At 39.4% G+C, this 25,063-nt stretch overlaps 1 protein-coding gene across 1 annotated transcript in view; it reads left to right on the forward strand.

The window, feature by feature from the left end:
- The window catches only part of si:ch211-51h4.2 (uncharacterized), a 230,317-nt gene that overhangs the window by 8,370 nt on the left and 196,884 nt on the right, over nt 1-25,063 (forward strand). The window contains exons 2-5 of the mRNA XM_052018620.1: nt 10,451-10,492; nt 18,412-18,485; nt 19,236-19,304; nt 23,250-23,355. Of these exons, the coding sequence (XP_051874580.1) occupies nt 18,480-18,485; nt 19,236-19,304; nt 23,250-23,355 (181 nt within the window). The 5' untranslated portion in view covers nt 10,451-10,492; nt 18,412-18,479. The remainder of the gene's footprint in view (nt 1-10,450; nt 10,493-18,411; nt 18,486-19,235; nt 19,305-23,249; nt 23,356-25,063) is intronic.

Below are 25,063 nucleotides of genomic sequence, written 5' to 3' on the forward strand. Positions count from 1 at the left end.
GCACAACTGAAACATAAGCAGTTTAGGCTTTTGCCTTGGCTATAGTTCTAATCAACTGCTACAGTGTTGATTTGCGGCCAACAATATCTTATTTATTGTGTTTGCCTACAAATATGATTAGAGAGCACTGTAAATGTATGTCTTCCTGATTAGAAATTAATTATAATTATTTTATGATTAATATAATTAGAAATTATTTAATGTGGATTAGAAATGCACACTCTGGTTGTGATGCTATCTGCTTGTATGGAATTTAATTACAAACATCTACAAATATTATTGGATTCATTTTATAAAGGTAGGATCCCCTGTACTGAGTATTCTTGCTGATGGCCATGCACTAGCTTCAATAATGCAGACATTTCTGAGAGTCAGAAAGGGGGGACTGGAGGAGAGAGATGAAAAGAGTGATGGAATTCACACCCTGCTACCACCCCAGCAATTTCAGACCCCACCTTTGCTTCAGAGTCCCACATGTTTTTTGAACTCCTTGAATAATACAGGCTGTGATTTCACACATCCTTCTGCTGAAGGAGTTTATCATTGCTGATGCTGTAATTTATTTGGGAGGTGGGTGGGTGTGTACCCAGGTCAGATGAGGAAGTTGCATTTATCTCCAGAGCTCATTAACTGTGTGCTTGTGGGAGGAGACTCTGATTTTGGGAAACTCCTGAATAATCCCAGAGGATCGGGGCCCTTAATCCACAGTTTTGTTCCCAACCAGTAAATTATCACTGGACTGTATGTTCACATTAAAACAATTAAGCTGTGCTGCATTTTTGTACCATCAGGAACATTTAAACTGAACGTGATATTGCATGCAGTTACATTCCATAGATGTTGATTTGAGGAATGGCCTTTTTTTCTGGGTGGTTTTGCTGTCATCCCTGTACCCAGAATGGGTTGAGACTTAATGCTATAACTCTTACTGCAGAATTGCAAATCTATTGGCAGTGATGCATTAGTTGGCTCCGAAATGACAGCAAACCAATATATAATGCGAAACTTCTTTGAGCTGTCAAATTAAAACACTTTAAAAGGTATTTGCAAATCCTGCATGTGTTACCTGTTGGTCCAAATGCTGGGGAAAAAATTAAATAAAGAGTGCTGGAAATACTCAGCAGCATCTGTGGTGAGAGAAGTGCTGTTAAGATTTAAGCTTGATGACGTTTTATCACAACTGATCAGTTCCAGTACAAGGTCATTGATAAGATAAAACAAGATATCTTTATTAGTCACACGTACATCGAAACACACAGTGAAATACATCTTTTGCGTAGAGTGTACTTAAAAAAAAAGTACATGATGTCAGGTTTAGTTTAAATGTCTCTAGACATTAATTCTGTTTTCCTCTCGATAGGTGTGACCTGATCTTTATAATTTATCTATCTTTTTTATGGTGTTTGTTGCTTTTTGGAAAGTTGTATTACTTTCCACAGAAGTAAAATAATAATGATTTTTAAGTTGTAATTTCTGACAAGGTGGGTTTTCAAGATTCTCCCTAACTCTATTTTGTAATCAAGCTTAATCGTACCAAGATGTTAGATACTGTACATCTCCTGGTTTGTCTTCCTGACTTGTGTCCTATTTTGTGTGTCTTGCCCTTATCAAGATGCAGAGTCTGAACTGAGCTGAAAGGGTTGATGGGAGATGGTGGTGGATTAAACTCAGACTTTGTCAGTTTGAGATTCCCTAAGATTTTAGGCAAGAGGTCTGGAACAGGAGATCTTATGTTTCATCACTGAACAACATCCTGTGTTACTGCTCAGTTCTGACTCCTTAACAATAATTGAATATTTTTCATTTCTGCTTATTTGTCATTATCTGTCATTTAAGTGTATCAAGTTTGTAATCTCTAGCACTAGACCTCTTGTTACTGCATTAATGTGCATTCTGCTGTTATTACTGATATCAGCCACTGTTGAAACAAAGTTGGAGGAACTCAGCGGGTCAGGTCGCATCTATGGAGGGAAGTGGACAGTCAACGTTTCGGGTCAAGACCCTTCATCTGGACTCAACCACTATTGATCTGCTTTATGACATCTGATCATTTTCTTTCTACCATTTTGCCAATTAAACCAGATGTTTACAACTGTTGTTTATTTAGGGGGAATCTGCAAATTCTCATAAAATTCATCTGTATTGGGGGGATCTGTGCATGTCTCTGTACACGTGTGTGTTAGAAAGAAAGTGCAGTGAGGTTCATTGAAACAAACTGCAAAATTTGATCTTTGAAATATTCTTTGCAATTTATTGGACAAATCACAGCAAAATTATTTTTGCATAGTATATTTTTGGACATCTGAACCAATAATTCTTGTTATTAAGTTGTTTTGGCTCCTTAGAATGGACTAACTGGTGAACCACGTCTGCACTTACTAGTTTTTCAATTCTTCTTTTTCCGAAGTCCAGTCATAGATTTGATGTTATTTTCCAATCTTCTGATAATCATTATTTCTGAAAGCAGAGGCTTCTGCTGAAGTAATACATCATAAGCACAAGAAGCTTTTGAGTACTTCTGTGAAGCGATGTGATGATAACATAGAATTTGATCTTTGTTACTTGTCCTCCCCCACGATTTCTTTAAACTTATTTAGTGCTCCAGAGTCCTGTTGTGTTAATCCATGCTGAATTACTTGGATATTTAAATATATCTCTTTCCTAGAAGTAATTCTACTTTGGTCTTGGTTACTTTAATAACTTTCAGAGCTAGATTTCATCTAAGGTTTTGCCCTGAATGTTAATTATAGTTTTAGCTTTCCACATTTCATTTACCTCCAGGAATATTAGATTTAAAAAAAACTAATATAACTTTGAAATGTCATCTCCTTTTCACTCTTTTCTGAGTGCAGAATATTATTCACTTGAAATTGTGGTGAGTTCAGTGTATTACTGAAATTTTCACTGGTGGCATAGGCTCTTTTCTTGGTAATGCCGGGTGGTCCAGCTGAATATTACATTGGAATTGGTTTATTATTGTCATATGTACTGAGATACAGTGAAGAACTTTGTTTGACATGCTATCCAGACAGATCATTCCAAACTTAAGTACATTGAGGTAGTACAAAGGAAAAAGCATGAACAGAATGCAGAATACATAATTACACACAATATCCTGCTAGAGTCCTGATGAAGGATCTCAGCCCGAAACGTTGACTGTTTATTTCCCTCCATGGATGCTGCCTGACTTGCTGAGTTCCTCAACACTTTTTGTGCAATGCCCCAGATACATCCAGCATCTGCAGAATTTCATGTGTGTCTGTGATCCTGCTAGTAATTTTTTGCATCATTTTCAAATAAGCTGAGAACCTTCTTCACTATCTTTATTATACACATAATAAGGTTCCTGTTATAGCACTGGATGCGATTGCTTTGGCCACAGTCATTCAACCTGTTGACTAAAGCATTTTATCAGATAATCCTTACCCCTCTATTTAGTTTACAGGTAACACTGCCTTACCAGAGCTTTGTAGTTCTATTCTATCCCAGGTTTTCTCCAAGTCAAGAGAAGAACATTTTCACTTGTCCTCCTCACTTTTGGACAAGTATCTCTTCACTTCTTACACTATGAAGCTGGCATTGTTGTGATCAGTGATAGCTCCTTATTTTTGTTTCAAAGCTTTTCTCAGTCCTTTCATAAATTATAGCTCACAAGTTCATATCATCCATTATGTGCTATTTTTGTAAATGATGACACAGGTAATATCGGTTATGTGTTCCTGATGACGCTGTCAAAACAAATACTTTGGGACTCCCCCTAACTCTTGCACAATACAAATATGATTGGAGGGTATCATTGTAAGTTTTAAAGCCCTCACTTTCCCACTCTCAGTATCCTCCCCTGCGTATGAAAGTTGTAGTTTTCCTGCTTATGAACTATATTTACCAATTATGCCTTCAGTGCTCTACCTGCTCATTGCTTTTGTGAAGCAGGGTTGGGATACTATTAAATCAGTAAGCACCCAGTTCAAAACTGCATGAATTTTGCAAGGCTATTGTTCTGACTTAATTCAGTTTGATGCACCTGCCTTGAAACAAAATTCTCAAATCAGAAAGGCCATTTGATTTTAAAATGTTTCTGTTTCACCTCTGCAAAAACTGCCTGACCTGCTGAGTGTTTCCAGCATTCTCTGATTTTGAAATTTCCAGCATCTGCAATTTTTAATTTTCATTTAGTATGAGCTACTTGTGCCTTTATCATAGTAATGTGGCTCAAAATGCTTTGTGGAGCATTATCAAATTAAAGTTTGACATTGAGTTGCAAAAAAAATAATGTGGGAGATGACCAAAAGCTTGGAAAGGACATGTCTTTTAAAGAGCATTTTCCATTAGTCGAGAAGAGGAGAACTATTGAGAGGGAATTCCAAAATGTGCAGCATTAGCAAGTAAAGAATTGGACACCAGTGATGGAGTCAAAAATTTGGGAATGATCCAGAGACCAGAATGGAAGAGCTCCAAGATCCTGAAGGGTTGCAGGAGATTATAGGTTTATACAGAATTTGAGGCCATGAGAAATTTGAAAATGAGCATTGGAATTTTAATTGAAAATCAAAAAAAAAACTGCAGATGCTGGAAATCTGAAAGAAAAAGAGAAAATGCTGATGTAACCGACCAGGTCAGGCAGCATCCTGTGGAAAGTGAAACAGACTCTATGTCTGAGCTGGGGGAAAAAGAGAAAATGAGTTATTTTAAGTTGCATAGAGGGTGGGAGAATATCTCTGATAGGGTGAGGCCAAGGTTTCCTAAATTGGAACTTTAATAATTGAAGAGTTGCCTAACTGGGAACCAGTGTAGGTTAGCAAGCAATACGTGATAAGTGAACGGGTCTTGATGTGAGGTAAGTTGGGGGCTGGGTGACCACAAATTTTGGACAGTAGAGCAAGCAAAATCATTATCATATGTATGAGTCAAATCTAGGGGTGAAGTTGGGGTTAGTCAGGAGTGATGTTACGGGTATACAAATGGGTGGTCTTATTGATGATAGTTGTGGAAGGCTCATCGCAGTGCCCTATTTGACAAAAGTATAATGCCAAGATTGCAAACAGACTGATTCAATTTTGGGCAAATGCTCAGGCAAGAGATGAAGTTAGTGGCTACAGAATTGATTTTGTGATGGAGGACAAAGGGCACAGAATGCCCTATGTTTAATTGGAGGAAGCATTTCCTTATCCAGTGCTGTGTGTCAGGTGAGCAGTCTGACAGTTTCACAATAGTGGTAAGGATTAATAAATTACACCATCCCCATCCAGCTCTTGTAAATGAAGTTGGAAGTGGATCTTCAGGTTTTCAGCCACTACCTCTAAGGCCTGCCGTTCTCCAGGACTGCTTGGTAATCTGTGGCATCTGTCCCAAATATGGAAAATGATAAAGAGGGTCTTATGGAGATTCCCCTGATACCCATTGTTTAATTAGTGAAGACATGATTCTTGGTTAAGGCTTTTAGCAACTCTGTTGTTCAGTTGTAAATGTGGTCCTTTTTAATGTGGCTCCAGCTCTCTTGGATTCTACAGGGACTATCCTGCCACATTATTGCCTTAATTTTCATTCAAAGTTCTCTTGACAGGGACCTTATTAGCATCCCACATATAAAGTGTCAAAGCCTGAAACTGGTCAGGGCCCAGTAACAGTCTTTGAACACACTCAACTACGTTTTCAGGATGGAATCGGGAAAATTCAATCTTTAGTATTTTAGAAGCATTGAACCATTGATGCATAATACATGATTCATGCAAAACTATTCTGCTGAGAAAGAATATTCAGGACTCAACATTGCAATGTGTGGCAGTGTGTATGATTATATTCTATTCAGTACTGATCGGGGTATTGAGTTGGTTTCAGTTTTGGATGTTCCATTTTCCGGAGAAGAAGGTATGAAGAAAGCAACCAGTGAACTGCCTTTTAACAATGTACTATTGTCTTTGTCTGATGTTGCTTCTCCCAGATCTGGAATTTCATAAGGCCTTAATTGCCTTCTGTTGAATTTTGCAGAAATTAAATGAAAATAACTTTATCTGATGTGTCAGATTTATCTCTTCCACGTAAACTAAATCCATTGATTTTGAGGAAAGGCTTACAGGAAGATCACTTGTTAGCAAACACTTAGTCATTTGGCCTTTTCCTATCATCCACAGCTGGAGGCTGTGGTAGTGGTTGTGGGAAGTTGATCTTGCAGGTGGATCAACAGAAGGAGGCAGACTGTTATCCGCCCCTGACTGCAGTAGTAGACCGCAGCCTTAAATCTACTTCTGTCTCTTAAGGGTTTTGCAATTCTAACCTGTTGAGATGGTGCCAACCCCCCCCCCCCCCCCCTTGGCAGCACCACTTCCGCCACTAACCATGAAATACGCAACAGGATCATCTGCTATGCTGCTCTCCTCCTCTGATTCCAAAGTCCACTTCTGAGGAGTGGAAGATGCCTGTGCCACTTATCTACAGATGGCCTGACACTGATGTCACTATTGATTGGCTCTAGGGTGATGCACAAAAATAACCCATAAGTGAGAAGCATGACTGGACCTAAACAGAACCTTGGTGCTTGCACTAGATCCGTAGTTCAGTGTTATTATTAATACTGGTTGTTAGTACCTCCGATCAGATTCCAACTTCTTTAGCCCATTGCCTCTTCCACCTATCACTTCCCAGCTTCTCACATCATTCCCGCTTCCCACCCCTCCCCCCCCCCCCATCTACCTATCTTCCCCCTCTCACCTATTCACATATTCACTCATCACCTGCCAGCTCATGCTCCTCCCCTCACCCTACACTTTTATTCTGGCTTCTGCCCTTTTTCTTTCCAGTCCTGATGAAGGGTCTCAGCCTGAAATGTTGACTGTTCATTTCCCTCCATAGATGCTGCCTGACCTGCCAAGTTCCTCCAGCACTTTTTGTGTGTTAATACTGGTTTTCTGCTTTTTGCACTGTTTATTTGATGCAACCATTCACTATACATCGACATCTAATTTATAATAGGGCAGCTTTGGTGTACTATGTATATTTCTAAGTGTTGGAGTTTTATGAGATGTGTCTATTTCATGATTTGGTTTACAAGTAAATTTTTTATGTCAGATTATGGTTTTTACTAATGTTTGCTGTTCTTGTCTGTTGAACTAGGGATATGGTAGCACAATGATTGCTGGACTTGTAGCCAGTGTTCTGGACCGATGATCCAGAGACTTGAGTTATAATCCCATCAAGGCAGCTAGGGAATTTAAATTAAGGTAATTAAATAAATCTGAAATAAAAGGCTTGCTTCAGTAATAATGACCGTGAAACAAGTGGATCAATATTAAAATGATATTATTCACTAATCTCGTATTTAAGTGATGAGAAATTTCTTCACTTAAAGGGTGGTGAATCTGTGACATTCACTACTTCACTATGCTGTGGATTATGTTTAAAATGGAGATGGTTAGATTTCCTTACGCACATGGGAATACAGGGCATGGGAGAATGCTGAAATTTGGTATTTGAGGTGGTGAATAAACCATGATTGTATTGAATTGTGGAACAGACTTGATGAGACAAATGCAATACTATTTTTCTATGTTCCTAATCGCTCCATGCACCAATCTAATCTTGTGTACTTCAGGTAAACCCCCAAAAGAGACATTAAAGCATTTAAAGTTAATTGGCCTTAATGCATAGAAACATTTTTACAAGGTTTTGAAAGAGATCAAAAGGCAATTTCATCCACTAGCAGTATTTGAACATGAAAGAACTGACAAGGAACACTGAACAGTAAAGGTCTTTTGTCCATTTTAATGTGGTTCATGGCCTCCCAGATTCCGTAGAGACCATCCTGCCACAATATTGCCTTAATTTTCATAGAATCATGCAGCACAGAAACTGGCCGTTTTAAGTCTGCTCATCTGTGCTAACTGTGATGCCGATCTATGCTGATCCCATTTTCCTACATTAGGGCTTGTACCTCTCTATGCCTTTACTATTTAATTACCTTCTAAATGGCTTTTAAACACTTTAATTGTATCTGACTCTACCACCTCCTCATCCCAGAAAACCATCACCCACTTTGTGGAAAAACTTACCACTCAGATCTCCTTAAAATTTCCCCCCTCTTACTTTAAACCTATGCCCTCTAGTTCTAGACTCTCCTGCCTTGATAAAACGATTTTGACTTTCTATCCTATCTTTATACCTCATAATTTTGAAAACCTCCATAAGGTCATCTCTCATCCTCCTACATTCCAGTGACAATAACCCCAGACCTATCCAATCTTTCTTTATAACTTGCAGCTCTCCATACCAGGTAACATTTTGGTAAAACTCTTCTGCACTCTGTCCATTGCCACCACATCCTTTATTATGGTGACCTGAATTGTGCACGTTATTGTACACAATGCTCTAAGTGTTTCATTCAAAGTACAATACAGGAATCTTACTAGCGTCCCACAATGAAGTTCTCCAAGCTGGAAACTGGCCAGGGCCCAGTAAGAGTCTTCGAACACGCTCAACCACACTTTCAGGATGGAATCAGGAAAATCCAATCCTTAGTATCTGAGAGAGAACTAGAGTGAAAGCAGGTTGTCCATGACACAAGGGACTACTTAAAAAGAAGAAAAAGCTGGGGATGGAAAGAATTCACATGGAGTCCGGTGTTTACCTTCAGAACAAACTTTCTCCTTATTACAAGCTGATGTCAACAGGGGAGTTACTCGTCCTGGAATGAATGCTCCCTGATCCAAAGTTTCCATTATTCTTGTATTATTTCTTATCTTCATTTCTCCCCATTATCTCTACCCCACATGCACTGTGTATACATAAAGTGAGGTAAGTCTTTTGCAGTGTCAGGCTTCAGTGCCAATGTGCTACGTGAGCCGTCAAGCTTGAGCGCCTCGTGTGCAACATGAGCTGTGAGCAGTTCCGACTTTACCTTGTATGTACAATGGCAAGCTTCTGTCCTGGAGTTTATGGGATTGCTGTTAGGCTGGTAATCAGGCTTGAGTTCACTATAGTTCACTTTAGCCTGCAACGTGGTTTGGGCCAGTTTGAACCAGCTCCAGACTTTCTCTGCCTGGTATGAGAAAGTCTGCCTGAAGTGATCATCCCCCTGTTCTCCACTACAGTGCTACAGACCCATTTGACTATTCCCTGCTACAAGGCAAAAAGTGAAAAGTGACAAGAATGCATGTCACCCCGTCCTCCACCCCCAGTTCAAATTCAACAACCTCCAAGTAACCTGCAATTGGACACAAGACTTTTTAAAAAAAAACAAAGTACATTAGGGATCGTATAAAAAGTGAATTGGAGCATCTCAGATGTCTGTAGAACCCTCATGGGTTTTGCGAAGATTTAAGAGTTGGTGTTTAAGATAAAAATAATCGGTTGGATTCATTGTTCAGTCTCCATAAAAATGGGAATAATAAGCAGTAGCTTCTTTTGAGGAAGCATGACCTAGAACATCATACTTGTCTGCTGAAAATTTCCATTTTCAGGTAAATTGCAAACACTATTCCCAGGGGTAATGTTTCATGGACATTAAATGGGGGAGATGAGTAGAAATCTGCCAATATGGGGCACTTTTGTTCCAGGTTCTTCAGCCAGTGTTTTCTTCAAATAGCTTCCTCTAGGAACTTGGTCAATAATTGTCCTGCACGGGTAGCAGATCAGAATCAAAACAGACCAAGATCAAACTGCTGAATTAAGTTAATATTTACTTACTCTGTTCCAGGGAGAGATAATGGATAAAATGCAGTTGAACCATACCAGTTTCCCAGATTAAATGCTTGTTCTTGATGTGAAACTGAAATAGTAACTATATCAACATGTAGTTAAACAGAACATTGTGATTTAAATTCCCTGACTATAACCATAAGCTGATGGAAGGCCATATCTGCCAGGCAGATCCCCAAGAAATCTCTGCAGCATAAAATTCTAGTGAGTTGCCTTTCACATCTCACTGGACCAAACAGTTCCAGGCTTCGTCATTCTGCTAGTTGAGCTGATACTAACTGAAGTTATGGCTTACTCATTATCAACTGGAAAATGTGTTCATTGCAGAAGGGAAGAAAAAGAATTCTGCCTCCTCCTTCCTAAAATCTGCAACCACTTCCAATGTTCTCCCCATCCAAGCTGACCAAATGGCCTGTCAATCACATCACTGTGCTCTCATTATTAACAGAAAACAGAAGTTCAGGGTCCGACTGGTAATAGAGTAATACCTCAGCATTCCAAATTGTTTGTCCAAGAATACATAAAGGGAACAGAGAAATTCAGAACGAGTTAAATGGAATTTTTTTTAAAAAAACAGCTGATTCTGGTGCTCGAGCACAAGTTAGCAGTTGCATGCAACTGGCCCATTATGCTCCTCATTAACTTTGCACATTGCTTATGTTTTCCGACTGATTTTCTTCTTTTGTTATATTGTTTATGTGTAAACCTTTCATATTTAAACACATTGTGAATGAATGTTTTTTTTACTCCATTTCTTCAGATTTCATTTCAATTGCCTGTATCTTAGGAACTGGAATATTGGGTAAGTCTGTTTCATTTTCTTCTACGGTATCATAGAAGTGCATTGCCCTGCATCTAATACTGATTTCTGTATTTGTTTTGCATTTCAAACAAAAATTAGAAAACATCTTGGATACTTTTGATCTGTTCACTTCAAGGTGGTGGTGTTTTGTATAAATGTCATATCAATGCTACTAAAACGAAAGACGTGTAACCAACTGAATTAGCCTGTGAGATTGACACTGAACAATCTCAGCATTTATATTGTTCTCTCTCTCTATTCAATAATAAATAGAGAGCAGTAGAGATGCTGGGATTATTTGGTGCAGCCAGTGGCAATTGGATAAGTTATCAAAAGATACAAAGTATGGTCAGGCATTGGTTTCAGTTAAATTCCCTTTTATTCTGTGAAATTATATTAAGCCATCAGAGATCCCCATTAAACCATAAATTCCCCCATACCTTTGTTTTGTTGATATTTCAGAAGTACTGGTGAAGCAGTTTGTCATTTTCGGTGGTAGATTCTACAAGGAACAAGAACTATAACAACCAATATACAGTGCCACGGGAAGAAACTAACAGAGATAAAGAAGCAGTATAATGAACAGGAGGAATTTCAGGGGCAAAATTAAACAACAAATAACAATTGGAATGGAAACTAATGGTCTCTGATAAAGAAACAATATTAATTTGAGCAGAATATTGTGTGTGTAACTGGAGGTGAATCTCAAAGTTTGTAGCATTATCAAATGATAAAGTTAATTGGATACATATATTTGCTGCACTGCATAGTGTTTTCATTTTGGCATGATATCAAGTCATTAAATTTATTCAGTGCATACAAATGTCTAATTGATTATATACTTAAACTTTATCCTCAACCAGGAGCTATTTATTTATTCAAACCAATTTAGAATTTATTTCATACAGTCACTGATTTAATTATTTATCAAAACCAAAAGGTGGCTGATTTATTTACCTGATGATTCATGTAGGAAATTATTTAATAGCTGCCTGTAGTCTGTCAGAATTTATTTAAAGTAATTGCTTTAAAAAAAACATTTAATGAGGTTAGTGTGGGGAATTCTTCGTTAGAGCATTTGTTTATTAAGTGAAGTCAAACTAAGGGAGGCTTTACCACTGAAGTTTTGAGGTAGAGGACGAACCTAGGCATAAATTGAAATGAGTACTTCAAGTTTCAGTTGTATTTGGGATAAATGGTTCTGACAGTATTCATCTAAACAATGATAGGGCTTGCACTTCTGGGGTAACAGTTAAGTGTATCCACTTGCCAAGCCTTATGATAAGGTGTAGAATTTTGCCTGGTGGGTCACTGAAGACTGGAGCACTCGATATGAATCAGCCTTAATGGTCAAAGAACCTAGATATTGGCAGAAGGCTAGCATTAAACACCTGGAGGTAACTACCAATATTTAATAATGTCCATTAGAGAACAATAAAATGATGGAAGAAAGGGTGTTTAACAAAAAACTATGTTTAGGTGATCATGAAATGCAAGAACCAGCTGCTTGTGCGAGAAAGATTTTGGAGAAAATTATAAAACTTTAAATTGTTACAACATCATAGATTTTAACTGGGCCTTTTATAGGGAGAAGGGACAAAGAATAACTGAGGTATGTACCTGGAGATGAAGATGATTTCTTCCACTTCAGTTTTGAGTGTTTTCAGTTGGCTAATGTGGGAACCACAGATTCTTCCATGGGTGGTCCAGGTGGTGGCTGATGGGATGGGTGGGTGGGTAGTTTGTGAGGTGGAGACAGAAGAAATTGCAGATGCTGTAATCTGGAGCATAAATTAAACTGCTGGAGGAACTCCGAGTCAGGCAGCATCTGGGGAGGCAGAGGGATGGTCAACATTTCTGGTCAGGACCCAGCATCAGGACTGAGTGGAGATAGCCAGTATAAAGAAGTGAGAGGGAGGGGTGAGGCAGGGGCTGGTAGGTAAGTTGAATCAGGTGAGCAGGGGCAGATGGTGGGGTGGGAGACTGTGGCTGGTGGGTGATGGGTAGATAGGGAGAGGAAAAAAGGATCAGATGGAGCCAGGTGGGGCGAGTGAAGAGTGGAAGTAAAGACAGAGGCTGGGAGGGTGTAAGTGGAGATACAAGAGGCTGCAAATGTTGGAATCTGATGAGGAAAGAAGGTGATGTGGATCCAGATAAGGGAGCGATGATGGGCAGATGGAACCAGATTGGGTTGGTGCAGTGATCCATGGCTTCTGCTTATATAGGGCTTCTGTGTGCTCTCCGATACGTGGTTTCAAGCTTTGTAATACCATTCTGAATATTCTTTCTGTTTTGTTCAGTCATGGCCAGAGATTCTCGGGTCAATGGGGATGTTGCATCTCTTCAGGGAAGCTTTGAGCACATCCTCGAATCCCTTCCTCTGTCCGTCTGGTAATCTCTTCCCGTGAGGAGTTCGGAACAGAGTGTCTTTTTTGGGCATATGAGTGACATGGCCTGCCCAACATAGCTGACAGACTGTAACTGGAGCCTCAGTACTGGGAATGTTGGCCTGTTTATTCGCTTATTCTTGCAGTGAATTTGTAGGGTTTTTGTGGAGACAGCATTGGCTGGATTTTTCTAATCTCTTCTAATATCATGATTTATATTGCCATCATGGAGCAAACATTAGATGTAGATGAATTTCTATGGGCAGACAGATTTGAGGAAGTTGTTCCACAGTCTCCCTCAATCAATGGAGTCAAATCCTTTGGTGAGGTTGAAGAAGACCATATATAGTGGCTGGTGCTGCTCTGTCCATTTTTCTTAGAGTTATGCAATAAAGATTCTGTCCAGGAGCATCTCTTCAGCCAAGGAGAGGAATCATTTGAGGATCCTGGCAATGATTTCCATGCAGCTAAAAGCAGAGAGATACCTCTGTAGTTATCACAGCTGGATGGCATCTCTGAGGTTACCTGCAATATTCTCCTGTTCCCAGACGTTGATGATGTGAACATGGACTTGTGACTTAAGCTCTTTACAGCTGGGTTTTATGATTTCAGTGGGGATACTGTATGCTCCCAAAGCCTTGTTGTTTTTGAGGTAGGATATGGCCCTCTCAACTTTATGGTGGCAAGAAGGCTGGCTTAGATAGGTTTCTGTGTGATGGGGTCAAGCACACTCACGTCAAGAATAGAGTCATAGTTGAGGAGATCTTCAAAACGTTCATTCTAGCAGGAGGTGATTGCCCGTTTGTCTCTGACGGGTTCACCCCCATTGTTGGTTCTCAGTAAGGATGCAGCTATCTATGTTGAGGTCATGGATGGGTTTTACAGTGTTGAAGAACCTGTGTATGTCATGGCTATTGACATGTTACTGGGCTTCCTCTGCTCTCATCAACCACCATCTCTTCTTTGGTCCTGGGTTTCAAATTCCAAATACACACCACCCTTTGCGTGAAGAAGCTGCCCCGATGTCTATTTTAAATCTCTCGCCTCTGATCTTAAACCTATGCCCTCTTGTTTTTAGCACCCCCTCCCTGGGAAAAAGACTATGTGCTTTCACCTTGTCTATGCCCCTCATGATCTTGTAAATCTACCTCTTATCATGTAACCCCTCAATCTCCTACGTTCCAGGGAACAAAGTCCTAGTCTACGCAACCTCTCCTTGTAACTCAGGCCCCCAAGTTCAGGCAACATCCTGGTAAATCTTTCCTACACTCTTTCTAGTTTAATAAAACCCTTCCTGTAACAAGGAGACCAAAACAGTACATGAGACAAATTGACAATCCAGTACTCGCTGTGAGGAATACAAACACAATCAGTACATTAGGAATCAAGAATGATGTATTTATGATATTGGGGTTGCAGTCCTCAAGTCAGAGCATTGAAAAATAGGTTGCAAAATTGATTTTACTCATGACTCAACCCAGCACAAGATCTGCTGCTTTGTAATGTCTCAATTGCTGCTCTAATAGAGAGTGGTCTTTGATTTCAAAATCTATCACTACTTGTAACTACCATTACATTCAATGGAAATAGTTTGAAGGCTGGTTCTTGCTTATATCAATGGTTTGATTGCACTCACAAATAGATTTATATTTATTATTATTGTTGGGTTGCATTTGGGTAAAGTGAGTCACCTGAAAAACGGTTTGAAAATCATTAGTTCGGAGAAATAAACAATATTTATACAAAAGATCAAAGAAAGAGAACTTCAATGACCTGGGTGCACATCAAGAAGGAAAACGACAAGAATAATTTTTATGGCCCTGTGTATAGAAGTATGTGGGAGAAGCTCTACATTGTGTTGAATGACCTGTCACAGAAAAGGATACAGATGACTCAAATGGCCAAGTTAGTTCTGAACCATAAATAAATTCATTTGGTTCTAAAGATACCAGTAAATTGACAGATGGGAAGTTAGTGGTAATATTGGCAATGGTTAATAACCAGAACTGTTTCAAAACACAATAGTTACACTTAAAAAAGCTGTAAAATTCAACTTAAATACATAACCCTGTGCCTTTCATTTCTGTGTATGTCACATTGAATGCTGTTTGAAATTTAAAACAAATCAATTCTTTTTGTCACAAGATTTTTATTTTTGTTTTTTAATATTTCTTGCTCAAACTGAATTGTTTGGGGCAGCTTGAGAAGGAGGGGCTAGAAAGGCACTAGACAGTCATCGAGCCATACAGCACGGAAATGGGCCCCTCAGCTACTGAATCTGCACTGGCCATCAACCACCCATTTACATTAATCCTGTTTTATTCTCTCCACGCTCTCATCAACTCTGTACCGCCCACCCCAAGCCCCCAGATTCTACCACTCACCTACACACTTGGGCAATTTACAGTGGCCAGTTAACCAATTACCACACATCTTTGGGATGAATTCAGGTCGCCTGGAGGAATGTGATCATGGGGAGAAAGCATAAACTCTACACAGGCAGCACCAAGGGCAGGATTGAACTGGAGTTGCTGGAGCTGTGAGGCAGCTCTACCAAGCTGCACCACTGTACCACGCCATCAAACCGTTGTGTGAGGGTATTATTCTGTAATCTTGGAGCTGATTCAGTGTGGAATGGCAGATGAAAGTGATTATATTTTCTCTCATTTGAGAAATTGCAGTAAAGCTCTGACAATCTACCAGTCACTTGTTCAGAAGTCCTGTTTGTTCAGCATCTGACTTGCCGGGTTTGGTTTCCAATGCTCCCTTTAAACTTGCTTGGTTTTGTTTCCTGCACTCCCTTTAAATTCGCTGGGACCCCTTCTCCCATGCTCCCTTTAAACTCAGTTGGTTCATTGGAAAATTTATTATACTACTGTGTAACATCCTTTTTAAAAAATGAATTAAAAATCTGACAGTCTGATAGCAGTGAACTCTTGAAGGTGCCAGATTAGCAGAGTTTTGCTGTATAGTAAGTTACTGCTACTGTTCATTTATCATTTAATAAAACTTTGTCTTTAAGTTTCAGCCTAATGAATTGTTTACTCTACAGCTTCCAAAATCAATATGATATAACTAGTAAGTTTTTCGGTCCATTACCATTTTTACAAATTACCAAGATGATGCGCAGGAAAAGTAGAATTTCATTTTGTGGGCAATGCCTTATCTGCTCAAAGCATCTTTAAACCCTGAAACCATTGTGTGAAACAAACTGCCTCAATAATCTTTGTCTACTGTAGCAAGACTGTGAAGGAGTGACTGTTATCCAGATAAATCTTTTGGGGTAGGTTTCATTGTCCATATTTTACTTGTACAGCTTCTGTCGATATTAAACTTAGAAAATAATGAGCTTCCTTTTAATAATTGCAGCATCTTTTAAAGGTTGCCTCTTCAAATTTTGTGAGTGCAGGAAACAAAATAAAAATCTACTTTTCCATGTGGGTTTTTTTGTTTGGTCATGCACAGAGGAGCAGATTGAAATTGTGGAATTTCTTGCCTTGGAGAAAATAAGGGTTTGCTCTTGATTTTCTGAAAATGTTGCAGTCCAAGTTAGATAAGTATTCTTCTTCATAAGTAGAAGGAGAATGGGCTGGGTTCTGCAGCGACAGTCAGTCATCTTCCAGATTACTATTTGGGCATAGAAGAAGAAATCTACCCAATGTGCACTATCTCCAATGGTTTCAGCAGGATTCTCTTAGTCAAAATGAAAAGCTTTTTTAGAACTGTGTTTGTAAATCACTTGAGAAATAATGTTCACTTTTTAGTTTGCATTTTAACTATCATCTATGCATGAATGAGATGCTTGAAATTTGCTTATAGAAATTCAGGGTGAGGGTGGAACAGACACTTTTAACTCTGCTTACATGGTGAATGTATAGATGGCCTATGGATGGTCAATTTAATTTGCCCATTGATTTATCCATCTAAGTCCCATTGACTCATTGCTGGTACCAATTTTAACCTTGTTCCTGAGGATTTGCAAAGGACACTTACTAGATGATTGGGGGATGGGGGGGATGGGAGAAGGAAGGGAGAGCTTACTTTAAAGATGCATATTAGATTCTGATGAAACAAAATTATTGCTAAATAATGCTATCAGTGTGTATTCAGTAGATTGATAATGAAGAGCACAACTGGTTTACAGTGTGTGATGCTTTGAAAAATTGTCTAGCATTTAAGAAGATTGCAATAATAACTTTGTGGTCAGTTGACAGCTTCCATTTCTGCCCTCACCCAAGCCCCCCCTAATCTCACTGCTTCCTTAAGTGGTAGTCCCTTATATCCCACTCTCCACACTTTCCTCTATCCCAGACACTTTTTTCCATTCCAGTCCTTAAGGGCATTCTCAAGGTTGTGGCCTCTTGCCACTGGTTTCACCACCCAACAACTGACTGCCTGCTAACCTTGGGACAGTGGTGGGGATCCAAGAAAAACATAATGAGGTCATGCTAAATTTAGTTAGACATCTAGATCCCTGGACCAGCCGGGAATATTCTTCTCTCCCCCCTTCCCCCACTACAATGCTGGATCCACTTTAAGATTCTTATCTATGAAAGATTGGAATTTTTTTTTATTATTACTGATTATATTTGGCTAGTAAGTTTGCAGGTGACACAAATTGGTGGTGGTGTTGAAAATGAAGATGGTTGTCAAAGGATGCAACAGGATATAAATTAGCTGGATATTAGGGCAGAGAAATGGCAGATGGAGTTTAATCCTGACAGGCATGAGGAGTTGCATTTTGGGAGTTAAAATGCAAGAGGAAACTATGCAATAAATCGCAGGACACTTTGGAGCATTAATGTACAGATGGGTGCAAGTCCATAGCTCGGTAAAAGTGGTAGCACAAGTGGATAGGGTGGTAAAGAAAGGGTATTGGCATGCTTGCCTTCATCATTTGGGGCATCATTGAGTATAAAACTTGGGAAGTCATGTTGTAGCTGTAATAAAAAAACACTTTTGGTTAGGCCACAAATGGAGTATTGTGTGCAGTTCTGGTTGCCACTCTATAGGAAGGATGCGGAGGCTTTGGAAAGGGTGCAAAAGAAGTTCACAAGGATGTTGCCTATTTTGAAGTGTATAAGATACAAGGAGAGAGTGGATAAATTTGGATTGTTTTCTCTGGAGGGATCGAAGCTGAGAAGAGACCTGATAGAAGTATTATAAAATTATGAGGGGCTTGGATAGTCGGAGTCTTTTTCCCATGATGGAAATGTTAAATACTGGAGGGCATTAGTTTACGATGAGAGCGGAAAGTTTAAACGTGATTTGTAAAGCAAGTTTTTTTACACAGAAAGTTTCTTTTACACTGTAGGTGCCTGGAAGATACTGCTAGGGGAGGTGGTAGAAGCAAATACAAGAGCAACATTTAGGAGGCATTCAGACATATACATGAACAAACTGGAATAGTGGGATATGAACCATGTGCAGACAGATAGTTTAATTTGGCATCATGATCATCACAGACATGGTGGGCTGAAGGGCTGGTTTCTGTGCTGTATATTTCTATGTTTCTATGTTCTATTGTTATAGGATTGCCCGGTACAGTGGCACATGCTGGACTGCAACCTTTTTTGGTCTCATTCATAACCGGATTTTTTATGCAGGTATGTAATCCAAGAAGATGTACTGCAAATAATTTACCTGACATTGAAAATTTAGAGGCTAATTTATCTAACCTAAATATTATTAATTGCAAAACGAAATAATATATTTCCTCAGTCACGTCAGTAGTAAGTAGTAATGTTGTTGCTAACATTTTCTGTTTCTACTTTGAACTAAATCATGCTGATAAAATTGCCTTGACTGAGTTTAATTGAAGAATAATTAGGAGAATTGAATGTTATTGGCATAAGTAGAATTCAAAGATCTACTCTAAAACTTTAAGTATAGCAGGCATTGCAAGATCTGGGTATTAATTTTCCTGTTAATGATGATAACTGCAGTGGATTCATTTTCAGAATTAGGGTGAAGGAAAGTCATATACCCCTCATGCCCTGTTCCAATCTTTCATTTCACTACCATAGTCTTCAAGGCTTTAATCTCTGCCCCTGATCTATAACAACCAACTGCACCTTCCCCCAAGCTCTGATTTCTGACCACCAACCACTGTCCAGGCCGTGACAACTGGCCCTGCCTGCCTCAACCCCCTCCTTCCCCTCTCCCTGGATCCAGCCCAGCTCTTTCATGTGCTGCGGAGCCACCATTGGCCTTGAACTTTTTGGGTAAGCCATTCTTTTTAAAATTGCTTTGTAGATTGATTACCAAGGTATTCCTTTGAGATATCCGTATATCCTAGTGGAAAATATCCGATTGACCAGACCAACTGCTTTCAGCTTAGTTTTGACTTTTTTCAGGTGCTGTTGATTTATCTTTTTGTTGACCTATTGCAACGATGTCATTTGGCTCAGGTCGAGGCTACAAAGGTAAGCAAGTTGTCTCTGACTTGTATAGTGCATTCCATTAGAAAGAACTCAATGAAATATATGTGAGTACTCTAGTTCCATTATTGCTTCTATTTGTAGCAAACTAAATTACAACTAGAAGTTGTCAAAGGAAATTTGCACATTTCTACATAGGTTAGATGAACCTTTTAAAATATCATTATTAAAGTATACTTTTAGACCAAAAGCTGACACTGCTGTTATTCAGGTTCAATACATTAAGATTTTGAGCAGTTCATGTTCAGATTTCAGCATCAATTTAATTTCCTTTAGTTTCCTGAATGCGCTTTGTTGGCAATATATATTTATGTATCTGCTGTCAATAATGGTACCACTTGTATTGCCTTTAGAAAATGTTAGTCTCATCGTTCATATATTACTAAAAATTCAGAATAACCTTGTGATGAATATTTTGGTGTGGACAATATTTTTTATAACTTAATGGTGCCTTAAGGAAATGGATATGTAAATAATGTTGTAGCATTCAAGGAGAACAACACATGCAAGCTAATGTGCATGGTTGACTAAACCAGACAGACACAGTAGTCAGCCAGGCAGTTGCCACAGCAACAGTGGCTGAGGCATTTTACGCAGCAGAAAGGTGAAATCTTTTATTGTAAAATTCACAATGCTATCTTTGGTGCTGAGCGACTGAGAATCAACATTGATGACTTTGATTTTTATCAACAGTATTATCCTTTTGGAAAGTTCAGGTGTGCAAGACCTTTCTTATGATAATAAATCCCCTATAACGATCTTAAGTAACAATGTTAAATTCTAAAGCTGTTGTGTTGAATTTTCTCTTGTAGGCAGATGACTAGTTCAAATAAAGACAAGAGGATAAATCATTGGAGGTGCATTTTATGACATCCAATTTTTTAAGAACCTTTTCTTTCTGGGAGGCTATAGCAGAGCTACAGGCAGTCCTTTCAGCTCAGGACTTTGTCTGTATTTTGGTTTTGACGGCTTACTATAATATTAAGTACCTGTTTAAAAGAGTGTAGGAAAGGCACTTTCAAGATTCAACACAGCGCTCCCAACAAATAGATTGTGCTGTGCTCATTTCATAAAATGAGCAAAAACAGATGGCCTGTCAAAATAGTATGTTCTGCAGATGATTTGCTCAAAAAGAGCCCCTCTTGACTCATTGTTTCAAGATCATTGGAAAAGGTAAAGTTTTTTAAGCCAAGGATTTCATACTGCTGAAAACAGATACAAAACGCCACCTAATGTCACATTTAGAACACCGCCAATGCTGAGAGGCCAGTGCAGCATTGGATTGTGTGCTTCATTTAGATGTGTTTGGGTGTATGAGACATTAAGCACAATGAAGTAAGCTAAATGGCAATATTCACCGTGAAGAGAGGTGCACCATGGCTGCTATTTCAAATGTATATTGATTTTTTTACCATGGGGCTGGAGAACTCTGAGGAGGTTAATCTGGGGGAAGGAGTGAGAATTGGCTTGTGATGGCAGAAGATTTCTGAGACAAGCTGCAAGACATCAGTTTGTTAATGCTGGCCAACATGACAAGCAGTGTACCCTGGGTATAGTTGCAATGATAGGAAAGAAAAGCAGTAAGCATCTATGGAGACATAGGGATGGTCAATATTTTGGTTTGAAACTCTGTATCAGGACTGAGTGTAGAAGGAAAGGGAGTAGGGGTGTATGTTGCCTGAAACTGGAAAATTCAATGTTCATAACATTGGGTTGTAGACTACGCAAATGGAACTTCTTGAGGTGTTGTTCTTCTAGTTTGTGTTTGTCTCACTGTGGCAGTGGAGAAGGTAGAGGACAGATGGGTTGGTGCAGGAATGGAAAGGGGAGTTGAATTTTCCAATTCCTTTTATTCCTTTTGTACTCCCACCTGTCCACCCAGGTTCAACACCTGCACCCTCCCCAATCTGGTTATCAACCAGCCTCTGTCCACCCCCCCCCCACCCCCCATTTCTATATACAGTCAGTCACTGAATTACATAAAAGTTCTGTTCCTGAGAATTGTCGAAATTGTTGATGCGCTGACAATAATTGGTCAGGATGGAAAAGATGGACATTTGAGAACTGATGCAGCACAAAGCTGCCATGACGTGACACTGGACGTAGATGCATAATCCACTGACTGTGGTGACTTGTTGACTGCATATTCAGACAAAGGAAGCCCATGCTTTGATAAATATCCTGAAATCTTCATGCCATAGAGTGTATCTGTCTCCAGCAAATTGACATATTTTGTTGAACTCACCTGATGGAGCTTGGATCCTGCAGCATAAATCTTGAGGGCCAGAGAGACCTTAACAGCCACATGTTGGTGGTGTAGCCTAGTCACAGCCTCCCTGGTGAAGCGGAACTACTTGACATAGTTCAGCTTACTGATATTGACAGTGGGTATTACATGTGGTGTAAGGGCTTCTGTAACTTGCCCTCATTCAATTTCTTGTGCTAGCAGTTGCTGGGCGGGGTTGTTGTCCTATCTGGCTGCGGGCACTCCACCTCCAGTCAGAGTGAAGTTCTAAGCAGTTTTCCACAAGTTTTTTGAGCAGCCATCTCAGCCAAAACCATCAAAATAAGGTCTTTCAAGCTGATGAGCTATCTAAAATAAGTAACCAAGAGTTGTAGCCACAGAGAAAGACTTGCAATCAATGAAATATTCCCCTTCTAAAATATGTAAACAAAAAGGATATTTAAAGCGCAGTATGGTTATGGTAGTGAAGAGAACACTTGCACTCTCTACTGTCCTCCCGACACTGCCCCCTCTTGTAGATATTTCTTCTCTAGGGCTTCCATAGTCAAATTTATTTTTTTGGTTCAACTTGTGCATTTGGCAATATTTAATTTTATTCCTGAAGACTAATAGTTGTCGGGAATAGCTGGTCTCTAAGAGCAACTCTGACAGTTGGCTTTATGGTGAATGTGTTCAATAGAATTGACTGCCTTGAAGTGGATACATTCTGGTGTCTCCTCAGAAAGCATGCATTTGATTGTATGTTGAGGTGTGTCTGGTTAGAAATGAACAGAGCATTCCTTTCCTGTTGGTATGAGAAATACAATTCTCAACATGCATAATTAAATAACGAAACCTAAGACTACAAAACTGTGATTTCCTGACTTTTCACTTTTTTTTTGTCCAGGAGAAATTGATCATATATCTGAATCAGTGACTCCTTAATACATCTGAACACACAGGCGTATTGTTTGTATTATTGCCAGCAGTTGTTTGGGATGATGCCTAAGCATGAAAGACTGGAATTGTTGTGAGCTATGTGAACAATGCATGTAATGTAGATGAGGTGTAATTGGATTTGCAGTCTGTGGTATATTTCATTCAGGATTTTATTTGTGCTGCTAGATTGTGTAGGGAAGAGAGCCTATTCGTTCTATTCTGAAGAGAAGGTATTTGTGACAAAGTGGGTATGTTATCTTATGTATTGACAAGCCACCTTCGTTTGTTTCTACGTCTTCAGCTTCATCCAAGGCAGAATGAATAAAACACAGGAAATGCTTGACAAAATCAGCAGTCAGGTAGCATCTGAGGAAGGAGAAACAGAGTTAATGTTTCAAGTCAAAGAACCTTCATTGATCCAAAGATTTTTTTTCAATTAGAGCTCGGAGATCCTCAGAAAATCCAAATCTGCCCTCTATTGAGATGAGAGGTTGGGGAGGATTAGGGAAAGGGAATTGTTGTCGGCTACTTTATTCTCAGACCACTTGGCAGCTCTTCCAAGATGGGCAGCACCCTACCTTTTAATGAGATCACTTTCAAATACTTGTGCTGAATATATCTGTTTTTCTATCATATATGATTGATTTGACTTTGACTTCAGAGGCACCTTTTTTTCAGACTAATGGTGTAACAGATTAATGAGAAATTTGATCTGGTCAGCAAGTTCTGAACACATCTGTTTAATTAATATTTTCATTATTTTCTAGCATTTTATGGTGGAAAGAATCCAAATGCAAGATGTTGGTGATCACGATCCAGTTCCACATTCCATAGAAGAAGAAGAGGAGGAGGAAGAAGAAACTGAGGATGCAGGTAGAGGCTGTTGTTTAAATATTGTGTTGTTTCATGGGGATGTGCAGGTATGGTGAGACATAACCAATATTAGACGAATTGTCAAAGTTATACTTGAGCATCTAAAGTCAAAATCAAAGTTTTCTGTTCACAGTTTTATATTGGAATTGGTATTTTTGTGCTTTGGTTTGCCCTTCTGAGGAATTTTGTCTTTACTAAACTACTGCCAGAACCATGTTAAACAAGTATATCAATGGACATTCGAGTTCAAAGCTTTTCACCAGATAAACAGCCGCTATAAATCCTATTCATTGCACTGAAGGCTTCATATTGGATCAGAAAATGAAAATAGAATTACATAAACAGATATGCAGAACACCTCTAAGACTCCTGAAACTAAAAGTTAAACTGTTGATGTTGTGAATCTGAAAGGAAAACAGAAAATGTTGGAAACACTCAATGGGTCAGGCAGTATTTGTGGAAAGGGAAGTGGTTAAAATTTCAGCTCGAAGACCCCTCTTCAGAACTCGGAAAGAGGGAATACATGCAAGTTTCAGAGAAGCTAGGAGAGATGGATCAGACAAATGGAATATCTGTGATAAGTTGAGGCCAGGTTGCCTAGAGAATGAGTTGTTCATGTGGACAGTTGGAGGGTGACAAGAATTGTGATGTGTTGCAAATAACATGTGAAGGTATGCTCATGGAGAGGACAAAAAGAACTGAGCCATTATCACAAACAAGGACTTGTACCAAAAGTAGCCAGTTCTGTTATAAACAGAGATTATAAGCTACTATTTGGGTCCCTGGATAGTGGGAAGGGAAGAGGAGAAAGGACATGTGTTGCATCTCCTATCGCATGCGAAAGTGCCATAAGATGGAGTGGTTGGTGGAAACTGAAAAGTGGACCAGGGAGTTACAAAGGGAATGGTCCCTTCAAAATACAGAATGGGGATGGAAGGGGGAATATGTGGCTAGTGGTGGAATCTTAGTTGGAGCTGGCAGAAATTGTGAGGGATGATCTATTGAATGCAGAGACTGGTGGGGTGGAAGGTGAAGACTGGGGATCTATTTCTTTGCTCTGTCATCTATTTCCCACACCTCTGTGATCACCTCTCCTGGAGACAGCAAAAATAGAGTTCCTCTGGTCCTCATCTTAACATGGCACTTTCACATTTTATCACAGGAGATGCAACACCCGTTCTTTCAGCTTATCCCTTCCCACCATCCAAGCACCCAGACGATCTTTCCAGCTGAAACAGCTATTCATTTGCACACTGCCAGTGTAATGTACTACTTTCAGTATTCACAATGTCTTCTATAATGAAGAAACCAAATACAGATAGGGAGACTGGTTAGTGGAGCACCTGCGTTGAGCACACAAGGGCGACCCTGAGCTTTCTGTTGCCTGCCACTTTAATTCTCATCCCATTCCCATTCTGCCCTTTCTGTCAGTGGTCTTCTACACAGTTCTAACAAGGCCCAATGCATGCTTGAGGAACAGCATCTCATCTTCCATCTGGGCATGCAGCCTTCTGCTCCCCATTGAATTCCACAACTTCTGATAACTTGCTTTCTCTGTTTGTATCAGAATTGAGCATGTTTGCTGTAAGTTGTCCTTCTGTGATATTGGCTCAGGTTTATTTCTTCTCCATTAACACACCTTGCTTCTTTGTCACCTTCCACATTAATGGATCATCTCCACAGCAACCCTGGCCTCAACCTTTCACAG

The sequence above is a fragment of the Pristis pectinata genome, chromosome 6 (assembly GCF_009764475.1).
Source record: "Pristis pectinata isolate sPriPec2 chromosome 6, sPriPec2.1.pri, whole genome shotgun sequence".
NCBI classification, from domain to species: Eukaryota; Metazoa; Chordata; class Chondrichthyes; order Rhinopristiformes; family Pristidae; genus Pristis; species Pristis pectinata.